The following is a 20,702-nucleotide window of genomic DNA, read 5'->3' as shown; positions in this document are numbered from 1 at the left end:
CAGTACATCCAGAGCTTATCAGGAGAGGTAAGAGATACCCAGATCAGCAGAAATCTAGCCTCTTAGTAGTAGAGCTAAATTATCCCTAGTGTAAAGGCTGTTCAAACCCCTTCTTAACAGATTTTCCCAGAAATATAAATGATCAAGTTTATCTTTAAATAATTTAATTGTTTGCAGAACAAAGCTTCATGCTATTTCGAGAATGTAATAGACCCCAAACACTTAGTGTGACATTCACAGTGGTCAACTAATTTTCCCAGTTAGTAACAGAATACTGCTAGACAGTGCAAGAAGCAAGAAAATAGGCCACAACTAGCAGAAAAATTAGTTAATGAAACAGACTGAGTTGGCAGATGAGAGACGTTAGTGGGACTTTTAGAACTGAAAACTTTGTCTGACACAAAATCTCACTGCAGAGCAATTGACAGAAGACTAAAAATCCAAGAAAAGAGTTAGCCCTAATTTATCAAAATAGAAAGCATCTGTACAAGAACCAGAGATAAAGAAGACTGAAGGAATCCTCAGTTACTATGGAGACAGTACCAAGAGAACCCAGCTAGTGTTTAAGAAAGTAATAGTGATAATGAGAGATAGGGAGAGCAATGACTTTCAACTCTCATAACATAGCCCTGATACCAAAACTTACAATGCCATCGTATGAGAAAAACATACATACCCATCATTATCAACATAGAATAGAAATTCCTTTTTTCTTTTCTTTTCTTGAGACAGGGTTTCTCCATGTAGCCTTAGCTGTTCTGGAACTCAACTCTGTAGAACTGGTTGGCCTCGAACTCACAGAGGTCTTCTTGCCTCTGTCTCTTAAATGCTGGGATTAAAGGTGTGCACCACCGCCGCCCAGCAGAAATTCTTCAAAATATAACCAAATGAGATCAAGCAATATATAAAAATCATAGTATAGTCAAGCAAATATTGTTCTAAAATATAAAGTTGATTTAATAGTAAAAATGAGTAGCTATAGAGGGCAAATAGATACTAATTGTGCATTTCATTCCCAGGAAATACAGAATGACATTTAAAATTTTTCATTTCTATAATATCATAAAATGTTAAGAATAAACCTTGCAGACTGGAGAGATGGCTCAGAGGTTAAGAGCAAGCAGTGGCTGCTATTCCAGAGGCCCTGAGTTCAATTCCCAGCAACCACACGATAACTCACAATCATCTATAATGAAATCTGGTCACCTCCTTGGCCATGCAGACAGAACACTGTATACATAATAAAAAAGAATAAATCTAGCAAAAGGTGTACAAAACTTTTACACTTATTACTATAAACTTGCTGAGAGTTTTAGGAAGATCTAAAGAACAGCTGGGGTACAGCTCAGTTGTGAGTGCTTGCTTAGACTATGTAAGGCCAAGGTTTGATCTCCAGGACCACAAAGGAGAGAAAAGTGGAGTGAGGGAGAATTCGGGGCAGATAAGCTAGTGATCTATGATTGGCTGAAATTCTAATCATAGTGCCTTGTTTTGTTTGTGACAGAGCCTTGAAATGTAGTAACTCAGACTGGCCTGCATCCAGACCACTTCACTGAATAGTGCCTTCTAGGAGCTTTTCCCATGTCCGTGCAGAAAACTGGCTGGCTATTTTAAGCTGCTATAGACGTAATTTAGCATGGTTGATCATTTGCATTCATTTCCCTACTGAAGAGATTTTAGATTCTGCTGTGGTTACTGCCTTTGTTTAGTTTGGTATAGTTTTGTTTTTTGACATGAGTCTCAGTTTTCAGCCCAAGATAGACTCAAAGTTAATTCTCTTGCTTCAAATGCTGTTCTGAATCCCCTTGGGTTTCTCTTTATTTTTCTAGACTAGGAATTTTTTTTTCTAAGCTACAGTTGCTTGGCCTTTGATGTACATATATAATTTCTTTGTTGTTATCCTTTACATCTTCCAATTTGGCTTACTCATTTTTTTTCTTTTTCTCAAGACAGGGTTTCTCTTTGTAGCTTTGGTGCCTGTCCTGGAACTAACTCTTGTAGACCAGGCTGGCTGCGAACTCACAGAGATTCATCTGCCTCTGCCTCCCGAGTGCTGCGCTTAAATGCATGTGTCACCACTGCCCAGCTTGACTTACTCACTATATCATTGTATTTTCCATCTTGGTAAGGGCCGCTTACTGTTTGTTCTTCTCCGTAGGGTTTGCTAGCACTGGGCATCAGCAAGTCTATTCAAACACCAGACCCTTCTCACCCGTAAGGACACGACCTCTGATTTGAATTTGCTATGTCATTGAAATAAGAACCAGCGAATTTTTGAGAAGTCTGAACTTTATATAAAGCATCAGATTGTTCGAGATTTGGTCATTTCCTTTGTATTGTCTAAAGTGTAAGGGTCAAAGTAAAGTCAAAGCATAATTTGAAAATGGAGTTGAAATCATTTTTATACTTTATAATAATACAGCCTGGAGATCTTCTCCATATTTGATAATAAAAAACCACTTATCTTAGAGTTCTATTTTATTTTGTTTCAGGGAAATATATTTCTGCTCAAACAATTGGCTGTGTAATCTGAAGTTTTGATATTAACCTTTTTCAAATGCATACTTCATACTTACTCTTCTTTAATGCTTTTATTGTGATTGAGAAATATTTTGATAACATTTCAAAATTAGATATTTGTAAAGTGAGTGTGTTTTTTAGAATATAGTACTTTGAGTTTGTCAGTTACCTGATGTGGATATTTATTTTTGTTCAATCTGTTAATGGTCACCCAAATGGTTGAGCTCCCCAGTCATTGTTCTTTTAACTACCTTCATTAATGCAATTGGTCAATGCTAACGCAGAAAAGTGCACCTTTATCTCTGTGAAGGTGTTCATTTTAGGGCTTTGTAAATACCTTCCCTTACTTGACAGCAGGGCACTGCTTTTTCAGTAATAACACATTTTTAATTTTCTAGAAATGGGAGTTTTCTAGTATAGAGACCAAATGTTAATTACACATCTACTGTGTTTTCCTATCTCTTGACAAAATGTTTTCCTTACTGGTTTTCCACACCAAAAAATTTAAATAAGAGGGTAAAAATTTAAAATTTTGTATTCTGAAGATTGCTTCTTAAGTTATTTTAAATAACTCATTTTAATACTACCTAGTACAGTACTTAAATATAGGCAGTGTTTAGTTTAAAGACATTTATATATAAATAACCACACGTGACTCGTAATTTACTATAGAAGACAGTACAGATCTGCATAATACAAGTTTTCAGTAAGAACCTACAGTGCAAGCCAGGTTTGGTGGCACTCAGGAGGCAGAGCATCTGTGTGAGTTCAAGGCCAGCCTGGTCTACAAAATTAGTTTCAGGACAGCCAGGGCTACACAGAGAAACCCTGCCTCAAGAAACAAAACAATGAAGAAAAATAAAACAAAACAAAACAAAAGCCCACTACAACTTCATTTGTTATTAATTTAAATTGACTTATAGTTAGTTAAACTTTGGAGAAAAGTTTAGAAAATAAAATTTTCCAAGTCAAATCTGTAAAACATTGTTATATCAATGAACTGGGTTTCTCTATGGCTAGACTGCAGCTTTGTACAAAGAGAATTCTGTTAATTCTTTCAAGTTAATACTCTTTGTTTGAATGTGTATCTACCAGAGAGTGCAGTTGTATTTGAGTTTAAGAGTATGTTTCTCAGGAAACATTTTTGTGAATGAATGATTCTACTTCTCATAGTATGTCATAGTTTCCAAGTCCCCTAATTGTGTTGTATTGGTACTTGAATAGTTCAAGTTAATGGTTCATTTTGACCAAAGATGATTAGACAAATAATATTTTCAAAAATTATCCATGAAAACATGCAGAGAACAGAAGCTGTTGGTTCAACTGTCTATTAAATTGTTCAGAATCTGCAGTAAATTTCATATTAAATTGTTCAGTATTAAGCAACAAAATTATAGGTAATACACATCATAGATTAACTATAAGACCACAATATTCAATTAGAAGCTACAATCCAAGGAAATTGAAGTATTCCCCTGTTCGTTAAACATCTTAATGTATTTTTTAAAAGATGAATTTTGAAGCTGGAGAGATGGCTTGGTGGTTGCGAGCACTGGCTGTTCTTCTAGAGAACCCGTGTTCAATTCCCAGCACCCACATGGGAGCTCACAACTGTTTGTAACTCCTGTTCTAGGGGATCTGAAACCCTCACACAGACACACATGCAGGCAAAACACCAATGTACATAAAATACAAATAAATAAATTATAAGAAAGATTATTTTTCCTGGCCAGTGTGGAATGTAATTATAAAGTAGTTCTGATAAATCAAAGTAGACTATAAGAAATAGAGATGAGCAAATACCTAAATTAGTTAATATTTATTTTATTTCTATATATTTTCAAAGATCTTGCCTTTTCCCCCCACTTTGTATATTGTGAGTTTTTATATGAAATTTGAACAAACTTTTATTTGTTTAATATATAAAACTACACCATTTTAGTAGTCTAAAAATGTGTTTTCAATTTCATTGACTTATTAAACACATTTTGAAAGTTACTATACATTTTTGCAAACTATGTGATCTTTTTATCTTCCAGATATGGCTTTTCAAATATGCGCTATATCTCTTCATTGATTAGTGGTGTTGGTATTTTCATGATGGGCGCAGGACTCTCTTGGTACCATGGAATCATGGGATTGCTTCATCCTCAACCAATGGAATCCCTTCTATGGGTGATCCTCTTTTTTCTTCCATTTTCACATATGGAGTGCTATGACTTTGTCATATTGTATTGGCGAATAGGAATAGCATGCCTCTTGACTGTGTCACACATGTTATTTATTTATGGGTTTGTTTTACATATGAGTATTATGACGTCTGAATCCACAGATGGGGTGATTTTAAGCAATTCTTACTTATTTTATGTGTATGAGTGTTTTGCCTTCATGTATGTCTGTGCAGCACATGTATGTCTGATGCAGGCAAAGGCCAAAAGAGGATGCTGGTTCCCCTGGGACTGGAGTTACACAAGACTGTGAGCTGCCTTGGAGTGCTGGGAATCCAACCCAGGCCCTCCGATAGAGCAGCCAGTGCTCTTAACTGCTGAGCCATTTCTCTAGCCCCTAGTTTGGTGATGTTAAACAAGAGGATCTCATAGGTATAATTAGTAAGCACATCCTCTTTGATTAAAATTTTGAGCAGTTCTACAAATTTTCTAGAGATGCTATTGAAGAACAAAAAGAACTCTGTTCACCGTTAGCACCAGGAATGGTTTTATATCAGTAACTACAATTTCCAGTCACTTGTCATAAGCTGGAACTGCATTTAATATTAAAGCAAAATGAAAGGGAGGTTGATTGGTTCGTTTGTTTTGTGTTTTCTCTGAGGCCTCCATCAGGTAGAGGGCTTGCCCTGGGGAACAGGAAGAGGGGCATGGTCGCTTTCAGCCTTATTACACCAGGTTCTTCTGCTCAATAGGCCATGCCCAACACTGGGTAGGGAACAGTATGTACTAACACTGGTCTGCTCTGGCCTTCATAGGTCATTAAACTACCTTGCCTTTCACAGTCAGGCCTTAGAGACTACGCTGCTTTGCTGCTCTGGCACCTTGGATAGACAGGCTGGCCATCTTCCACTCCTCTCAGCTCTGATAGACACAGAGTGGTTGTCTACCGCTCCTCTCAGCTTCCAGGCATTTGGCAAAAATGCCTTTTAGATATTTCAAAAGACTCCATCTCAGGGCCCCATGGCTAAGACCTATATATGAGACATTTTACTTTCTGTGGGGCTCTGTGGTCTCTCTCCTGACAGCCCCCGTCAGATTATTGCTCGTGGGTGCATCAGACTCAGTTGGCTTTGATCTCCGATCTCCTCAGGGCACCTATTAAGTCTACTGAGCAATCTCAGCAACTCAACAGATTCATCATAGAAATGTTCTCCTTTGGCCTCCTCACTCTCTGGCTTGTCTTCAGTAGTGCTAGGTATAACACAAGTGTGGTCTGCTGGGTAGAAAGAGGCCTCCAGCTCCTTCTGAAAGCCTCTGCAGATTATATATCCATGCTGTTGTTGGGACGTGCTGGAATGTGAGTGAACTTGGAACTCCTTTTCCTATTTTGGTCATAGGATAGTACATAACCCGTCTAATTCCAATATTCTAGTATTCCGTGCATATCTCTATAATAACAAGCCAGTTGAGCTAGGCTTATTTGTATTTTTATTTTTGTCGTTTAGTTATTAAGATAAAGTGTTTTGCTGTGATACCCAGACTGCCCTTGAAGTTTTGACCTCCTGCCTCATTCTTTTCCTCCACTCCCTGTGCTGGGATTATAGGCAAATGCCACCATATCTAGCCCTCTATTTACATTTTTGAGGCGAGTTTCTTACTTTGTTTTTTAACCATAGTACATTTTGTGTAGTTAAATGAACAAACTCGCCTCTCCCATCCTGCACACGTTTAGCTGTCCCTCATTGTCCCAGGGGCATCTCATTTGAATAGCATCACTAGACAGGGGAGAAACTGTCTCTGGAGCTAGAAAGTGATGATTTTAAAATTTCTAACATATCCTGTCTTTCAGTAACTGAGTAGGATTCCATTGAAATGAGACACTTTATGGGTTCGATAGACTAAACTTGCTTAATAGGCATTACTTCAGAATCCTTGACTTTGGGTATTTTATCCTTTTTTCCCAATGGAATTTTTTATGTCTTTTAAAACTTTTTTTTTTTTAGATAAAATTTTTTTTTTTTGCAGAATAGAGGGCATTGAGACAGGGTTCCTCTGCAAATCCCTGACTGTCCTTGAACTCACTCTGTAGACAAGGCTGGCCTTTAATTTAGAGATCTGCCTGCCTTTGCATCCCTAGTGCTGGGATTACAACCGTACATGACTATACCTGGCTTCTCTCTATAGTTTATTCTCTTCGTCTGAGTTGTTTACTAACAAGATCCTTAGTATCAAGCTTGAATTAGCACTTATATTTCAATTTTATTGGATAGTGCAAATTTTACATATGAGTAAGCTGTAATTCTTCAATGAAATACTTGGTTCATTATTTGTCTTATTTCTTATTTTCCAGGCATATTGTATTTTAGCAGGATCTTTGGTATCTGAAGGAGGTATGTACTATCAAAAATGATTTATTTTCAGTTTAGTATATATGAAAGCCCATCCATTACAGTTTGCCAAGGAGTGTTAGTGTTGTGGAGGTAGGAGCCTAAGCTTCGTCTGCCGTTCACGGTAGAAAGTCTCTGTCGTGTCTGTGCTTGTGGCTGTGGGTGTGGGCGAGGGGGATAGGCTGTGCTCAGACCATTGGAAATAAAAACATAATGTTACTAACTTTTTAAATTGGTTTTTAGCAGTGTTAATTAGAAAAAAACTGTCTTTACAACAAGAATAATAATTTCTGAAATATAGTACTTCAAAAATATTGTAAAATTCTTTCTTTTTTTTCCTTTCTTTCTTTTTTCTTTCTTTCTTTCTTTTTCTCGTTTTCTTTCAAGACAAAGTTTCTCTGTTGCTTTGGAGCCTGTCCTGGAACTGGCTTTGTAGTCCAGGCTGGCTTCGAACTCACAGAGATCCTCCTGCCTCTGTCTCCCGAGTGCTGGGATTAAAGGCATGGGCCACCACCGCCCGGCTTATAACATAGTTTCTAATAGCAACATAAAATACCTAATTCAGTGTTCTTTATCTCTGAAAGATTATTACTTTCTGTATTTGGTATTCCCTTCATCCATCTTTTAAAAAGATCCATTTGTTTGTTTATTATTAATTAATTTTTGTGTAAGTGTCTGTGTAAGTTTGAGTGTATGTGTATGTGTGTGTGGGTACCCATGTCTGTGGCATGCAAAGGCCAGAAGAGGGCACCAGATCCCTCAGAGCTGGAATTACAGGTGTTTGTCAGATGCCTGGTTGTTATATGAGGGCTGAGATCTGAACTCTAGTCTTTGAGATTGCAAAGGTCTTACCCCCTAAACCATCTCTTTAGTTCCTCATCTATTTTTAAAATTAATTTGATTTCTGATTGTCAGGTTATAATTGTACATTTATGGGGTTTTCCTTAATGGATAGACCTCCAAAGATTGAGAGGATCAGAAGTGAGTGCCACCCAGTTGTGGCTGCTCGATTGGCAAAGGCTGTTGCTGTAGTAATTATGTTTAGCTATTATGGTTTGAAATAGGAGATTCATTTTGCTATAATGGCTAATTAGAATCTTGATGGTGACTGTTAACATAGAGTCTTTCTCATTGCCCACTCTGGTGTTCTGTTTGTTTTCAGGGTGCTCTCTTTAAAGTTGGAGACTGATGTTTCTTCCTTGCTAATAGGGTGTTTCTCTTTCAGCAACACTTCTTGTGGCCATAAACGAACTTCGCAGGAGTGCTCAGGCCAAAGGAACATCATTTTATAAGTATGGTATGTAGTTTACAACCAGGTATTTATATTTTTCTTTTATCCTGCTGAAAGTATTTAATGCTATTGCTTTGTTGCTAAGAAATGATATAAAACATGTCTCACTGTCTTTTGTATGAGCTCTGTTAAAAAGAATTTTTGAGCATAGGGATGGCATATTTGAGCAAAGGGATGTTTTCTGGGCATAGCAATTTGACTTAGGTGAGCTGTTATATTTCTGCATATACCTGTATAATTTGGAAAGATAATTTTACTATCTAAGTTATTATTATTATTAATGTTTGAGATAATAAATAGGGTTTTAAAAACTACAATTTGTAATATATCCTGTGTTAACAGATTGATTTTAAATGGGTAGTTATTGAAATGGCTTCTGGTAGTGTCAAATTAAGATTTCAAAGTTCTCTGTTCTTGTCTGTTGCCACAATGATTAAGTCATGCAAAGTCGTGATCCCAGTACAAATGTTATACTATTGGAGGACACTGCAGCTGTCTTAGGAGTGATAATAGCGGCCACCTGCATGGGCCTTACCTCTGTAACAGGTAAGTATTTCTTAAACTATGTGTGATTTTCTTCTACTACTTAATTCTCTAATATATGGGGAGTTGGTGTGCAGATTTCTCTGAGATTTATTTATCTTGAGATGAGAAATAAAGGCATTAGTAGACTATTGTAACCTGAGTAGCAGTGAGTCAAAGTTGGGGTTCCTCTGAACTCTGGCCCCCCTCCCTATGACAGTACTGTTGGGATTTACTAATGGCATGGGTCATTAAGGTAATGCAGAGACTTTAATAAGTACGTACGCTTTGGAGCTCTTGTTCACATGGCTTCTTGCTCCTGGTACCAGGAATGACCTCTGCTACTTTATAGGCCTAATTTTCTTCAGGTTCTTTCCACTCATCTTGGTAGCCGGCTAAGTTTTTTGAGTGCTAAAAGGCAAATTGACACAGAAAGCTCATTTTGTTTTCTAAAACAAGAACCATTTGAGTGTTCGCTCAGCTTGTAAGGTCAGATTCTCCTGGGATTAACTTCATCCATGTGTTTTTATTTATGTAAAATCAATCAGATGATGAGCTGCCGCTGCATTCTTCAGTGGAACTAGGATGATCTGATTGACCTTTACCATACTTTTGGTCATATATTATTGATGAGCACACCCCACCCCAGAGGTTGCACTGAATGACCTAGCTAGCCTAGCCATGTAGATCAGGCTGGCCTTGAACTCAGAAGAAGTCTGTCTGCCTCTGCCTTCCAAGTTCTGAAATCAAAGGCTATGCTAATGACTAATGACTAGTTCTTTTAACTTTTCGTTTCTAAAGAGCACTATTTAATTTTGGATTCCATAATTGGAACTCTTATAATGAATTGTGCTTTACAAGCAGATCGATTAGGAGAGATAAATTTGTCTTTTGTTTTATATACTTCGACTACATGTTAATAAAACTAGTACACAATTGATATTTTTGGTAAAATAAAAGTTTTATATTAAGAATTTTAAAAGTTAAATAAGGGCATTGAGATAGTTCAGCAGATAGAGGCACTCAGGGCCTGAGTTTATTCCCTGGGACCTACGTAGTGGAAGAAAAGAAACAGGCTCCCCAGTAGTCTCCTGACCTCCATGCACATGCCACACCGACACTAAAATGTTTTTTTGTTTTGTTTTTTTTAAAAAAATTTTTTTTTTTGAGACAGAGTCTCACTATGTAGCCCTTGCTGGCCTAGAACACCGTGTATCAGCAGTTCTCACTCTTGGGTCACATATCAGATATCCTGCATACCAGATATTTACATTATGATTCATAACAGCAACAAAATTACAGTTATGAAGTAGCAATGAAACAATTTTATGGTTGGGGTTACTGCAACATGACGAACTGTATTAAAGGGTCCCAGCTTTAGGAAGGTTGAGAACCACTGCTCTATATAGACCCAGCTAGCCTCAAACTCATTCTCGAAAATGCTGAGGTTAAAGTCATACACCACCCTGCCCCTGTTAATAGTAAGACTGTTAGCAGCTGTTAAAAGAGGCAACTAAAGGATCCAGGAGTGAATGTCAGAAATCTTGGTTGTTTGCTCTCTAAAGCTCACTGGAATGATAGAAATGTTTTGGTTTCTTCTTTCAGGCAATCCATTGTATGACAGCCTGGGTTCCTTGGGTGTGGGCACCTTACTAGGTGTGGTCTCAGCATTCCTGATCTACACTAACACAGAAGCACTCCTAGGAAGATCTATACAACCAGAGCAAGTGCAGCGACTTACCGAACTCCTGGAGAGTGACCCCTCAGTAAGGTCAGCCTTGTCTAATGATGCTCTCTGGTTGTCTCACACAAACAGTGAGCTATCCCTCAAGGGAAGAAAATTAAAATAGGAAAGTATTTATTCTGTTCCCTGTTTTGGCTTAGTCTGTTGCTGTTGCTGTAATAGAATAGCAGAGGTAATTTGTAAGCAAAAAAGGCTTATTTAGCTCACAGTTCTCACACATTCTAGCAGGAGTCTTAATGCTGCTTGAACTCAAGGTGGAAAGTGGGGGCACATAGAGAACAGAGAAAATGGTGGGGACGGGAGTTGATTGAGGCAGCTGACTCCTGAAACTAATGAAATCCTAAGAGCAAAAGATAGTGTCCTCCAGAGGTGGCACTAATCCACTTGTGAGGGCCCCACCCAACCCCACAGCACACTAAGCCATGCTGAGGACACAGCATGACTGTGCTTGCAATGTTATAATAATTGAAACCCTTGAAATTTAAAAATTATGTATGCCTGAATTAGTAAAACACTAGTAGTTATTGGACTTATATCCTAAAATCTATATATTTAAGTTTGCAAGTAATTAGTTAGATCATAATTTGAAGTTGACTCTTTCATGTGAAATAACCCATTCATACTTTTTCTACAATACTAACATTGTAGAGTGAGTTGGGAAGTCTCCCCCTGCTGGCGGCAGCGTGTATGAAGAATTGATACTTGTTATATATTTCTTTATTTTTATGTGTGGGGGACGTGGTATTTTGTCCACGTGTATGCCTGCATACTACATGAGTGGCTTGTGTTTGTGGAGGTGAGCAGAAGGCATCCTCTGGCACTGTAGTCACAGGTGACTGAGTAAGCCTGTGGTGCTGGTGCTGGGACTTGAACCTGGGTCCTGTGGAAGAACATCCAGCATTCTTAACCTCTGAGCCATCGCTCCAGCCCCTGTCAGTAACTTTTTTTTCAGTAAAGCCGTCTGGATATAGGCTTTTCTATATGAATCAGGTTTTGGTTTTTGTTGTCGTTGCTATTATTTTGGTTTTTATATAATTCCCTTACTTGCTACAGACAGTTACACTTTTTTTTCCCCTGTATTACAAACCTTGGACCTTGAATCTCCAGGGCAAGTAACTTCAGGTGAAGTTTCTTACAGGGCTACTTTAGAAGTTTCTGTTTTTTTAGAAACCTTTCTTTATCATGTATTATATGTGGGGTTTTTACATGATTCCTTTGAAATGTTTTTCCTTAAGGTTCATAATGCCACATCTTTTGTTTCTGATTATATTTGCTTAAGTTTCTACAACCCCCCCACGACGCCACTATTTAAAAATAATAAATATTTGTCAATTTGGCTTTCAAACTAGATTTTGATTTAATTGACTTTGTTTGCCCATCTCCCTTTTTATTCATTTATTTAATCATTACTTCCTTCCTGCTAGTTGCCTTATGTTTAGTTTGCTCTTCCCCGTTGTCTTTAGGTGGTAGGATAAGTTTTCTAACTGACTTGGTACCATTTCAAAGCGGACATCCACAGGCAGAACTTGTCCCCAGCCTCTGCTCTCTCTACACCCAGGATTGTTCTCCCGCAGCCTTTTCTCTCCTCTCAAAGCATCTTCTCTTTCTGCTTGTTTAAAATTTCATTTTTATTTTTTTAATTAACATATAATGATTATATGTATTTATGATGTTTCACATTTGTATAGCATCTGATGATTAGCAGATCAGACCCGTGGGTATTCTTTGTGCACTTGAAATATTCTGCTAGGCAGGGAGTTTTTCATAGATGTTAGTAGGGTTAACTGGTTTATCGCCTTCAAAACTTAAGTCTTCCTACTGATTTCATACAAAATGAAAATATCTCGCCTTTGTCTGGAAGAAGGTATTAGTCTTCAACTGTTACTGACTTTCCTATTTCTACTGTATTTCTTTCCATTTTTGTTTATTTTGGTGCAATTTTGCTTTGTTTTAGTTAAAAGCTAGTAAAAGAACTCAAGCAAATGTGAGTTGTGTCCAAGAATGAAGATATGTGGATTCTGTCATTGGAAACTAGCAGTGTTAGTACTCGGAATTCATGCAGTTACTTTTTTTCTTTTTTTTTGAACAGTGTATTAGCTAACTGTTGCAGTATGACATCTAGTCCAAAGCTTAGTGGTTTAGGCAATGTCTATTATTTGATAGTATCTGTAGTCAGGGATTCAGGCCCTGCATGTGTGGCTCTCCTGCTTCAGTCTTTCTCATGGACTGTATGCTACATGATTGACTTGTGAACTCGGAAAGGAGCTGATTGCAAGCTTTTTGATGTTGGCAAGACGAGGTCCTTTGCCACAGGATGGCAGTGCGCTTAGTCAAATGTGTAAGCTGATGGGCACTCATTGTGAACAAGAAAATAGTGACAGACAACCTGCCTGATAAGGGAAATGACGTTTCATCACTTTGTTATATTCTCTTGGCTGGAAGTGGGTTACATCTGAGGAGAGGGGATCACACAGGATAGAGGAGGCACTGATCAGCAGGAAGATCTTAGAGGCTGCGTGACACAAAGCGCTTTCTCTCTGCAGTTAGCTACAAGGACACAAGGAACAAACACATCAGAATAGCATTAGCTGTTCTCTAAGTATTAAACAAAGACACGTCACAGTGCTTGGTGAGGGCAGAAAGCAAACAAATAGAAAAATAAGATAATATCCTGCCAATCTGGACAGATTTTATTTTTAACTTGAGTGTCTGTAGCTTTGGAACCATTGAGTCATTTGTTCTCATGTCATCCCAGGGAGTTAATAAAGCTTCTTGTGTGAATTAGGAATCGTGGACTCAGTCAATTCAAGATCACTCAGAAATTAGAATCCAGGGTTGTAATAGCATGTAGAGTCTTTCTTAAGGGGGCATTCTAGCACAACTCTCTGTTTTCAAGATACAGGCTTTATTTCTTATGTATTGTGTAAATAATATGTATTTCTTAGATAATATTTCTTATGTAAAGAAAGCAGATTGGACTGATCACAGGTAGAGGCTTCTCAACAGTTCCCTAGGGGAGGTTTGCTCCTTGGGGATTAAGGTTGGAGAGAAGCAAGCAGTTGATGCTTCATCTGCACTCCCTTCTGGAAGGGAGGCAGAACTGTGCAGTAGACTCCTGGAGGCGAGGAGCCCTGGGGAGCCCATGCACTAGCTGAGTGGCCTGAGAAAACCACCTTCTGTAGATATAGATGCCACCTTATGATTGGTCTTAATTGGAGCCATCCATTGCATGACTGCCTTCCTTTCTGTGCCGCATTGAGCTTGCGCATGTGTTCATCATTGCCCTCATCGTTCCTGCGCATTAGTTTTATTCAGCCCGTTCTAACAGTAACCGCAGTACTGTGAGAGACGCTGTGTGCCAGTCAGCACGCGAGCCACGTACAGTGACGCTGTTTGAACCTCATGACCACGGAGAAGGAAGGGAGGGATAAGGAAGGTTTGCATACTCAAAGATACTGATATCAACAAAAATTTTATTTTTATGAATGTTGAGAAATTGTTAAGTGGATAGACCTTGGGACAGTTTATAAGATTCACTTGGTACTATTTTGGAAAAGCACTTTAGAATTAGTAATTTTTTAATATACAAACTTTATAACTCATGTATGTAAGTTATTATAAACAGTATTTCTTATGCTTATTCTTTTGTATGGCATTATGCACAGAAACCTGACTAGATGGTCAGTCTTAGAAAATGATGTGCTTGGTGGTAAGTGGTCTGCAGTGTTGCTGGGGAAGCCGAATTCTCTGCCATGAGAGTATAGATGTATTACACTCAGCTTTATCTGCACTGTTATAATCACAGGGCAATCCATGATGTTAAAGCCACAGATCTGGGCTTAGGAAAAGTCAGATTTAAGGCAGAAGTCGATTTTGATGGACGAGTTGTTACGCGATCATACTTGGAAAAGCAGGATTTTGACCGCCTGATGCAGGTAAGTTTCTGTAGTCATCACCTTCTTCTATAGCCCACCATTTTAAAGTCACTTTTTGTCTTTATTGTCTTAGAGTCACTTCAACTGTGAACTTCTTAGTTCCCAAGTCTGATAGAGAACTTTTTATTTATTTATTATGTCAGAGGGGACAGCCAAATGAACAAATGTAATCGTTAAGTTGTTAATACTTGTTACATGTTTTGTGTAATCTACTCTCAATAACCCTGTATGGTGATGAAATAACAGGTTCTAACATACAGACAGACTTAAACAACAGACTAATTAGCTTATCTAAGGTTTCAGAACCAGGAAGTCACATGAATCTGATCTTTGACTTCAAATCTATACTTTTTATTAAGAATACAATAGCACACCTGCCCACTTTGCTGTTTTATTTTCTGTGGGTTAAGTTACCAGAATCCAAAACTGGCCAGTAGAAAAATAAGTGTAAACTTTAAATTGTGTTTCTGAGTAATTTGTTGGTTCCCAGAACAAGAATGTTCCTTCCCTTAGCATAGCCAATCTGTGTGTGCCACTCAAGCTGAGCTGGTGCAGGAGAGGAGAGGTGTGTTCATTTAACTTGTATATTGTTACAGTTGTATTTTATTATTATTGTTAATCTACTATACCCAATTAATTGATTCAACTTTATCATTGATATGGTTTTTGTATATTAAAAAAAATAAGATGTTTAAGATCTCTGGGCTGTTGGGATAAAATCTCAAAGATAAAGGGTAATGCTGTAATTTAGGAGACAATTTATAGAAGCCAGCAGTGGTCAGAACAAATAGTACTTCTTGTTTGTCGGATCTTAACACCTGCTGTGTAGGTTGAGCATCCTAGATAGAAAATACTAGGGAACATAGGATAAATGCTGCCATTTAATCTTTTCTTAATAGTTGTACACATTGAGTTCTTAATCCACATGTCAAAGGCCTGGTGTTTGGCTTTGTTGTTGTCATTTTATTTGTTTGAGCCATGGTCTGGTGTAGCCTAGCCTGGCCTCGAACTCACTGTGCACCTCCAAATAACTGACTTATGCAGCTCTTGTTCCTCCTCCTTCCTAGTGCTAGGATTTCAGGCATGTGCCACCACGCCTAGTTTATGTACGCTGGGGACTGAGCCCAGGGCTTCATGCAGACACCCGCCAACCGGGCTCCATCCTGCCCGCGTGGTGTTTGAGTGTCCTGTCAGTGCTCACAGAGTGGTAGACTCAGAAGAGCTTGAATTTTCAGATTTGGGATACTAGTTAACTCTGAGAATGAGATTTAGCAAAAAATTAGGCTTCAACTGTTTTTGTAGTGATTTCTTCCAAGACCTTAGACAAACACAGTATATGTTTTTCTAAAATATGAATCTGAAAATACTGTTTTTTGTTTTTTTTTATTTTTATGGTTTATTTAACTTTTATTTTATGTGCATTGGTGTGAATGTGTCAGATCCCCTGCAACTGGATCTTCAGACAGTTGTAAGCTGCCATGTGAGTGCTGGGAATTGAACCTGGCTCCTCTGGAAGAACAGTCAGTGCTCTTAACCACTGAGTCATACCTCCAGCCCCCTGAAAATACTGTTTTCCATGTTAAACAGAAACAATGCTACAAACTAGGTATGGTAACACAAAATTATAATCCCAGCGCTGAGAAAGCTGAGACAGGAACATCATGATTTTGAGGCATCCTGAGCTATATAGATTCTATCTCAGAAAGAAAAAGAGGTGATACCTGGTGGTATTTCATACGTGTGCCCTAGGTCATGTGTGTAAGTGCCCCGGGTAGGTGTGGATGAAGGTAGATGAAGACTACCAAACACCTGCTTTAGCCTCCATAGATAGCTCCAGATTATCTTTCAGAGTGTGCTCATTTCTCTCCCACATTCAGGATAGCAAAGATTCTATCGCATCTTTTTTTTTTTTTTTTTTTTTTTTTTTAAAGGACAGAGTCTCACCATGCAGGGCTGGGGCTGACTGGGAAATAACTATGTAGGCCAGATAGCCTGCAACTCAGAGAGATCATGTGACCCCACCACACCCAGAGACCTTGGGTTCTCTATCCCCCCATTTTGACCTCTAGAGCTGGGCTCCCCTAGGACTATGCCAGGTCTTCTGTGCCGTTTATCATGTATTAAAAAGTCTTCCTTTTATCACGTTATCATAAAAACATTCTAAAAATTTTGTGACTTAATCCACTTTGAATTGTTTACTTGCCAGACTGAAGTAAAGGTTAGCTACTTTTATTATTCCAGAAGGCCGTTGTCCTGGTCATACTTGGGGAAGTCTTTGCCTTTGCCTGCAGTTGTACGCTCTCCCCGCAGAGCATTCTTTCTGAGCTGTTTAGAAACAAGGAATTCATTGTCTTGGCCTAAAGGTTTTATTTTTCATTAAACTTAATGGTGCTACAAATTATATATATATCACTGTCATTTTAAAATTCTGCTTTTCTGCTTTCATTTTCTTTATAGGAAATTCAAGAAGTAAAAACTCCTGAACAATTAGAGGCCTTTATGCTTAAACATGGAGAAAACATTATTGACACTCTAGGAGCTGAAGTGGACAGGCTCGAGAAGGAGCTCAAAGTAAGATAGAGTTGTCAATAATTATCTTCTGATAAAACAGCTGCTTTGGGAGTCCTTATTCTGTGTAGATACCATGCAAAGTGTGTCACATGTGTATGTGTGTATTCTATTTTATCCCATAAAGTAATTTGCAGGCAGGATTTGGTAGGTTAATGACATTAGGTAGCTCAACCAGTGAAGTAGAGAATAATGGTTTGAACCTCTTATTCAACTCCAAATTCAGTATTTTTATCCCTGTTCTTCCTAGCTTGCATTTATGTTAGTAAAAGGTATTTTGTTTTTAAATAGAAAACATTTTGAAAAATTCTAGAGAAAAATAAAAGGAAAACTTGAGACATTAGTCAGAAAGCAGAAAAACTGGGATATAGATCTGTCTTTGTATTAGCACATGAACAGACTCAGGGAGGCAGGGTTATTTCCTGTATGGTTCATGGTGTATTCACATTGATGGTTTTCTTATGCATAGACTCCACTTGCTAGGATAGTAAATGCTTTTAGTTGCTCTAGTGACCAGAAAGAATTTTTTAAAATGGGGTTTGGGGGAGTCTTGCTGTGAATAATGTGAAGTTTTTTTTTTCCTTTGCAGAAACGAAATCCTGAAGTTCGGCACGTAGATCTGGAGATCCTATAGGTCTGATGAATGAGTCACTTGGGACATAGAGACATCTTTCTCCCTACTGAAGGGGAATCGGTGCCGTCCAGAAGCTGTGCTTCCTAAGATGGATGGGATATTTCATGTGCTGAGTTATCGAGAGGCCACAGAACTAAAACTCCTTTCTTTTAATCATGTCTTCATGCTTCTGTAGGGACCTTGGCTGCTTAGATCACCCACAGTTCTCATTTTAGCCAGTCTGTATTGAACCGTGAATCATGTTTCCTTTGTTAACATGGTAAATAAGTGTTCCCCGTGGACTTGTACTGGGGTCACCTCTGAAGATTTTAGGCCATCGGAGTCTTCTAGTCTTGAATACTCTGGCTAAACCTTGTTGTGTGGTTTTCAAACAGTCACCGTGTTTTGAGGTCTGTCTTGCCTGCCCAGTTGGGAAAGTATTTCTGTATACTTTGTGGTTTCGACCTGAACACTGAGAGGCACACTCTCCTAACTTCGTTATCCACAGATGTTCATTCCAGAAATGGCGCAGTCCTGAATAGAGGGGAGACATTTCAGCATCTTCTGGATCATAGTAGTTGCCAGTTTGTAAACTTTCTTCTTTTTCTTTCATTTTTTTCCTTATTTGGCTTAATTTTTGTAATGTTAAATACATAATCCTAGATGTGTGACTCTTTTTTTAAACTGGCTTCAGTGCCATAGTGTTTATTTACTGGGAAATGATGCATTTGTAAATGTCTTAACTTTCTGTAAAATGGACTAGAAGTATTTATAATTTTACAGGCAGGATAGCATTTTGTTTTTAATTTATTTAAAAGAAGGCACTACTTATGTAAATCTGAACTGTGGGATACTTTTTGCTTTGAGGGAGAAGTAAATCTCTTACAATGAAACTCATGTGGCAGTTTTGTGTGCTATTGGGGCCAGCTGTGCGTCTGATGTCCTGAACATTAAATCGGGCATTGAGCAGAGTTCATTGGCTGTAACACTTTGTGTAAGCAGATAGCTCGCTGATGACTGTAAGGTAGCAGGGGAAGAAATGTTCAGTTTAGTATCGAAGACTCAGTGAAAAGCTGCAGCTGTCACCGCCCAGACAGCTCAGAGATGTGCGAGCATCAAGCGTCGTTCATACGAGCAGTGGCTGCTCTGTGAGTTCAGTGGCTCCAGACTTTCTGAGATGGGTTTGTGAAGTACAGCAAACTGTAATGTGGAAACAAAAAGTAAACCTCTGCTTAAAGGATATGTTAGAGTAGTTTTTGATCCAGAAATGACAGTTGGTAGGAAATTGTGAGGATTTATGCAGTGCTTTGTGTAACCGTAGGGAGCATGCTTATTACCCTTTGGGTTTTGTTGCTGAGTTCTTTCTGTGTGAGGTCTGGAACTCACTGCTTATAGCCCCGTCTCTCTGAAGATGTGAAATTGGGGCTAGCTGTGAGATAGCTCATTGGGTAAGTATATTTGCCACCAAACCTGCCAACCCGGGTTTGATCTCCAGGACCTACATATGGATGGAGAGAACTGACCGCTCTATGTGTGCCATGGTATGCCCCTCCCCAAACATATGTAATTACTTTTTTTCAGAAATAAAATGGTTTTGCTGGGGTGGAGCTCACTAGTAGAGTATTTGCCCGGTACGTACAAAGCCTGGGCCTGATCTGCGGCCCGTAACAGTCAGACAGCGTGCGTAAGTAACACATAGGACTTGCTTCTCTGCTCTACAGTTCCGAAGCCTTCTTTCTTAACGTCTTCACCTGTCACGACTCCCCTGTGGTTTCAGTTTCTTCCCGCATTGCACACTCGCCACTCATCTTTCCATGCCCACTACAGGGAAAGTGCTGAGCTGTATCCTGCTTCCTCTTAGGAAAACTCACATAATTGGGCAGCAATAATTAATCCCTTTTTAAGCACCTCAAAACAGACATCTAGAAGTTATTCCAAGTCGTGTAGTTTTCGAGCCTGAAGCAGTGCTTGCTGTGACACACACAGGCTTGTACTGAGTTCTCCAGAACCTGTGGGAGGCTGGCTGTGGCGTCCCAGCTCTGCCGTGCCCGTGCTCCTGTGGGGAGGAGGCAAGCACGGGAGCGTAAAGGGCAGGCTAGCCTGATGTGCACAGAGGTCAGAGGGGAGCAACAAAGGGACCGGCTCAAACACGGTGGACTGCAAGGAGCAAGCCTATCCTTTGGTCCCTCCCCATATATATGCATACATTGTCCTCATATGAATAAGTACATATGTAAATATACACACAGAAAGACCAGTTCTCATATTTCTTTGAATTTTTAAATCTGATTCAGGTTAAGGATATAACCCTAAATGATAATTTGCAAATATGTCTTTCTAGTTCTGGTATTCTAAAGTTTGTTTGTATAAATCTGACATATCTGTAAGTGTATGTGAAACAAGAAAATGTATGATCTCTATTTTAAAACCAGGGCCAGTGAGATGGCTTAGGTAAAAACACTTGCTGCTAAGCCAGGCGACCTGGAACACACATCTGTTAAATGCTATGCACCAAAGCAAGGCTTAGAGAAATATTTAATTAGAAGAAAACATGGGAATTTGGAGAAACTAGATCTTAGTTTTAAAGAAAGAGGCACAAACTCCCTGGCTTTAATTACAGTTTATTGCGTGTATACAGGCGGGTGCCTGTGCATCACAGCATGTGTGTGGAGGTCAGAGGGTGACCTTTCAGCACGTGGTCCTCTGCTTCCACCTGTGTCTGAAGTAGAGCTTCTCTCATTTCTGCGCCTGTGCCCCATGTGCCTCCTGTAGCTCAGTATAGGTTGGATTACAGACTTGAGCCACCACATTAAGTATTTTTACATGGCTTCCAGGGGTGGTTTGTGGGGCAAGCACTCCTACCCTGTGGGTTTGGCAGTCCAGGAAGCATTGTTTTAAGTGGAGCATCTTGGTGGCCAGTAGTATCTGTTGTCAAAGAGGTAGGTTCCTGGATG

At 38.9% G+C, this 20,702-nt stretch overlaps 1 protein-coding gene across 2 annotated transcripts in view; it reads left to right on the top strand.

Moving 5' to 3' along the window:
• The window catches only part of Slc30a9 (solute carrier family 30 member 9), a 58,307-nt gene extending 39,666 nt beyond the window's left edge, over positions 1-18,641 (top strand). The window contains exons 10-18 of one of the 2 annotated variants that reach the window (XM_085691805.2): positions 2,159-2,214; positions 4,560-4,695; positions 7,039-7,078; positions 8,301-8,372; positions 8,805-8,912; positions 10,494-10,659; positions 14,438-14,567; positions 17,025-17,138; positions 17,725-18,641. In XM_085691805.2, the coding sequence (XP_085547931.1) occupies positions 2,159-2,214; positions 4,560-4,695; positions 7,039-7,078; positions 8,301-8,372; positions 8,805-8,912; positions 10,494-10,659; positions 14,438-14,567; positions 17,025-17,138; positions 17,725-17,769 (867 nt within the window). In that variant the 3' untranslated portion in view covers positions 17,770-18,641. The remainder of the gene's footprint in view (positions 1-2,158; positions 2,215-4,559; positions 4,696-7,038; positions 7,079-8,300; positions 8,373-8,804; positions 8,913-10,493; positions 10,660-14,437; positions 14,568-17,024; positions 17,139-17,724) is intronic. The other variant, XM_085691806.2, reaches the window with a different exon arrangement.
• The last annotated feature ends 2,061 nt before the right edge of the window (positions 18,642-20,702 follow it).

The sequence above is a fragment of the Myodes glareolus genome, chromosome 8 (genome assembly GCF_982192425.1).
Source record: "Myodes glareolus chromosome 8, mMyoGla1.1, whole genome shotgun sequence".
Taxonomy (NCBI): domain Eukaryota; kingdom Metazoa; phylum Chordata; class Mammalia; order Rodentia; family Cricetidae; genus Myodes; species Myodes glareolus.
The sequence above is the reverse complement of the archived record's forward strand: the minus strand, read 5'-3'. Positions and strand labels throughout refer to the sequence as shown.